General features: G+C 33.1%; 1 protein-coding gene across 1 annotated transcript; it reads right to left on the reverse strand.

The window, feature by feature from the left end:
• Positions 1-331: 331 nt before the first annotated feature.
• LOC140774653 (F-box protein SNE-like) lies at positions 332-1,063 on the reverse strand. Its single transcript, XM_073117729.1, has one exon. It carries the CDS (start codon positions 918-920, stop codon positions 438-440), a length of 483 nt encoding a protein of 160 aa, XP_072973830.1. The 5' UTR covers positions 921-1,063; the 3' UTR covers positions 332-437.
• Between the last annotated feature and the right edge of the window lie 3,499 nt (positions 1,064-4,562).

Genomic DNA, 4,562 nt, shown 5'->3' on the forward strand with positions numbered 1-4,562 from the left:
CCCATCTAAAACTTTTGGAGTCATTTAAGATTTTATGTCCGATATTATCTTTAATTAACTAGAGAGTTAAAAAGAGAAGCATCTCAAAATTGTGTATATTGCCAGAGACAACTGCTAGTCTCCTGTAATTTTACGTAGGGAGTGAGAGGTGCATGGTAGTATCTCAGCTCTTCTTATCATATTATCTCTCCACCTCTTCCCAACTTCCATCGGGTCGAAACATTAAAGTTTAGTCTGATATGCAAAAAATAATAACAATAAAAAAAATAATAATAATAATAAATAAAACAGTTAACTAATTTTTTTTTTCCATTTCCTCTTACGAGTGATACTACTCCTAACAGCAAAATAATGAATGCTAAAAGCAAAAAGAAAGAAAATAAATGAAGTGGGCTCCACTACGAAATCGACGGCAAAGGGAAGAACAACGGCCGAGCTCACGACACGTCAACCGGCTTGGAGAGGAAAAGCAACGAGGCTGGCCGCTGCCTCCCTCCGCTAAGCCGCTCGTAGCAATCGATTGAGAAGAGCGACAGCGAGAGAGAGAGCGACACGTTTCCCCTCACCTCGACCGAGTCCGCTCTCGCTCCGGTCCAGCGATCAGGCCCGGTCGAACCCGTGAGCCGGTCCAGCACCGGCCCGACGCAGAGGCGGTAGAGCCGGCGGTAGCCCCCGAGGGCCCTAACCACCGACCTCGTCCGTGGCCCTGCAGCTCCCCCGGACACGTGGCGGTCGCAGAGCGCCTCCCAGACGCTGTCCCTGTTGCAGACGGCGTACCAGACACGGCACACGCACGCCGCCACCCCGAGGGAGCGGCCGTCGAGCCGGCTCATTATCTCGGCTAGGATGTCCACGTTGTCGCTTATGTTGTACCCTTGCGCCTTATCGTGTTCCTCCTCGGCAGCAAAGGATGTTCCCATGATGCTTACTTTAGTTTTGAATGGTTCTTCTTCTTCTTCTTCTTCTTCTTCTTCTTTCTTTAAGATTTTCGGGTGGAAGAAAGCAGTGGGAAAGAGGAATAAATGGAAGTGGGTTGGTTGTTGTAAGGAGTGAAATTAATATACGAAGAGTATATTGGGGCTGAAGAGATGGGGCCAAGAGGGAAGGGCCAAAGAGACAACATGGAGATGCGTAAAAGATTGGACGTAATATTTATCCCTCTTTCTTTTGAAATATTTATCAAAAAAACCTAAGTTTTGTTTATCATTCAAATTTAATGTTTTGCTTTCAATGCCTCAAAAAATTCTGACCTCAACTAACTATAGATATAAAATAATCTTAGTTATTTTGTGTAAAATTTTAAAAATAAAAGGTAAAAGTAAAAGGTTTCAAAATTTTAAAATAACCTTAGTTATTTTTTTAAGGTTTTTTTTAGTTTCAAAGTAATGCAACATTTTTCATTCCATCAGCTGCTGTTATTAGGTTTAGGTTGACTTCATGTGTTTTTTGAGATATTTTGAAAGGTAGGGAGAGTGTGGATAATAATAAAAGCAAAATATAAAATATTTTTCACACATTTTTCTACTTTTATTAGTTATTGTGTAACCAACATTTCCGCTGTAAAGTATTACGTTACATCTCACCCGAATTCAAGTGTACAATTTATCTTCTATATTATTTAATGTGCAACACTCTACTTCTGTCTATGAAGGCAGAGATTTTAATATTAAATAAATTAGGAAGCAAATTGCAATGAATAGGTAATTCCTCGGAAAAAATTACTGAATAGGTGTTAGCCCTATCTTCCTTTGATAATGTTCTATGGATATTTCTTGATCATTAGTTTGAATCTGAAAGATTAGTATAATATCTTAAGGTAAAATATACATTAAAGTTATTCTTCTCAAAACAGTTTAAATGTATCTTGAAATCTTCTAATCTCTAATCTGTTTCTTATCATTCTCATCCATCCCATTAAATTATAATAAAAACCTTTTGAATGGGCAAAACTAAACTTGTCACCATTACTTAACCTGATAATTATGAGCTAAATGAATAAGAAAATCCTAAGTATATTTTATCATAGTTTTGACCAATCTACTATCCAAGATAAAATATTTATCTTTTTGCATAATTTTTAAATTATTCACCAAATTACTATAATTGTTGTTATGTATGTTCTATATCAGCTAGATAAGTTGTTGTCTTGGGTTGTAATATGTCTTAAATAAAATTTTCTTTTTGTAAAAACAATTTATTATTTTGAGAAAGAAGTCTAAATTACTAAAAGTCTCTCTCGGAGAGGACGACTTTATAAACCAATTTTTGTGGAAACAATTTACTTGAAAAAAAATAGATCTTTGCTTGCATATCCTTGAAAAAATCTCTCATTTACTTATATATATATATATATATATATATGCTCATCTAAAGTTGATATTTGCATGTATACATCTCAAAATATATATTAGGTATACTTATCTTGGTTACCTTTAAAGTAAATCTCAGTAATTAAATAGAAAAAAATATAAAAATACTCTTAACTAAAGTGAAATATAAGATAATTAGAATATATATATACTTTTGTCTTCTAATATTTAAATTAATTAAAAATTATATATTTTGACGGATATATATACAAGCAAATAAAGAATTCTATATGGCTGTTTACTTAGACAAAAATTGTAGTGCTTTAGTAAATAATTTATGAAAACTATAAGAAAATAATAATAAGTTTGGGGGGGAAAAGATATCAGATTGGTAAAAGAAAAACTCAAAATTAATATTCTGAATAAAAAGAAGACGAAAGTACAACGTATCAGCATCAAATTGGTGCCTCGTCATCCGAGCTTCAAAAAGTCCAGCATACAACTTGTAGAGTTCTCGATCACAAACTCAAGAAAGTTACGTTGTCTGAAAACAAAATAGACGCTATGATTTAACTGCTCCCTAATACGTGTAAACGTTACGAGACATACATATCGGCATATTGGCCAACTTGTACGAATCTTTCTATCATTTGTTTCCTGTCATCCTGAATCAGACATGCAGCTTTCATTCCAGATATACATATCACTGTTTAGTTGCACTTCACGAAATAGTATTAAAGATTTGATGTTTACTCTTTGATGTTTTGAGTAAACTGATAGTCTAATGTTACGACTACTTTCATTTGTGATCAAAATTGTTCGTTTGTTACGGGCTGAGAATTTATATAGACTGGTTTCAGTTTTTTCTTCTCATTTTGACAGGAGACTGATTTCGTGATACTCAACAATGTTAAAATAGTGTAAGATTTTACTAAAGTTTCAATCCCAAGTGAATACTGTTAGAATATAAAACGCTCAAATAGTAATCTGAAAGTTTAATTTAATGAAGAACAATAATTTTTATATTATTTATATTCTAAGTAATATATTTCTTCTTTTGCAATAGCAAGTGAAGTAGGAAAAAAAAAAACCCTTTCTAATTCTTTCAAAACGGATAGATGTCAACATTAAAGTCGAATTATGGTTGTTATTCTCAAGGAACAAGACGAAAGAGGTCAACTTCAGGTACTGTGTAAATAGTGAGACTAGCTTTGGGCATCTCATCAGTAAGTCAAATGAGAAAGGTAACATATACAGTTGTTGAATAATTTATGAGTGCTTCCTAACTCTTTACATATATTATTGGTTTTCTAATGTGGGCACTAAAACCCTTACCTTGTGCCTATTCACTACTCATTGTGAAATTATTTTCCACTGTGCTCTTGTTTCAATCCCAGACATCCTACCGAGTATCATCTAGTTTGCATATCAATCTCAACCATTATTGCCTTATCTGAGAACACTGATAGGCATATCCAGAGTTGGCTGTCTTGAACTTAAGGCATCCACCCTTTTGGACGATTTCATCTATTATTGGAGACGGTAAATAGCTTTTATCTTATATTTCTTAACATATCTGTGAAACGATCTATCGAAAAGTTAATTAAGTAGCAGACTAGCTAGTTATCCCCAGTAGAAATAATGAGTTGGATGTACCTTACAAAAGGGATTTTTGGCCCCATTAGTACGACTTTTGCTCGCTAACAACAGTAAAATTTCTATTTTTACCCACAAAAACAAAAGAGTTTACATATCAATAATATGCGCTAAGGGCAATCTGAAGCTACACCTTGACTATTGTATAATTCCCATTACTCCTTTAGAAAAGACTATCACGTTCACTGGGGGAGTTTTTGACCTAACTTACCCTCTTTTAAACTTTATTAACTTTACTTGCAAAAATAAATAGCACCCTAAACTTAATACGAAAAAGGGTATATTTATTATAGTCCTAAGTAAAACAGTAAATTGTTAAACATTTTACTCATCTAAAATTAAATGCTAATTATATGAGAGCTTTTATTGAAATATTAGCAAAAAAGATTCACATAAAATGAATAGTTAAACTTTTTATTGTTAAAAACACTAAGCTATTTAACATCTTATTAAGATGCTAAAAACTACTCACTTTGATATATTATAACTTTCTAATCAATAGCCTATTTGATATGTTATTCTGATGATAAAAAAGAAAATAAATATAGTAATTTTGATCAAAATTTAATTAGACCTCAAACGAGAAAGATATAAGTA

This window comes from Typha angustifolia, chromosome 13 (assembly GCF_048772165.1).
Source record: "Typha angustifolia cultivar Huaian chromosome 13, ASM4877216v1, whole genome shotgun sequence".
Classification (NCBI taxonomy): domain Eukaryota; kingdom Viridiplantae; phylum Streptophyta; class Magnoliopsida; order Poales; family Typhaceae; genus Typha; species Typha angustifolia.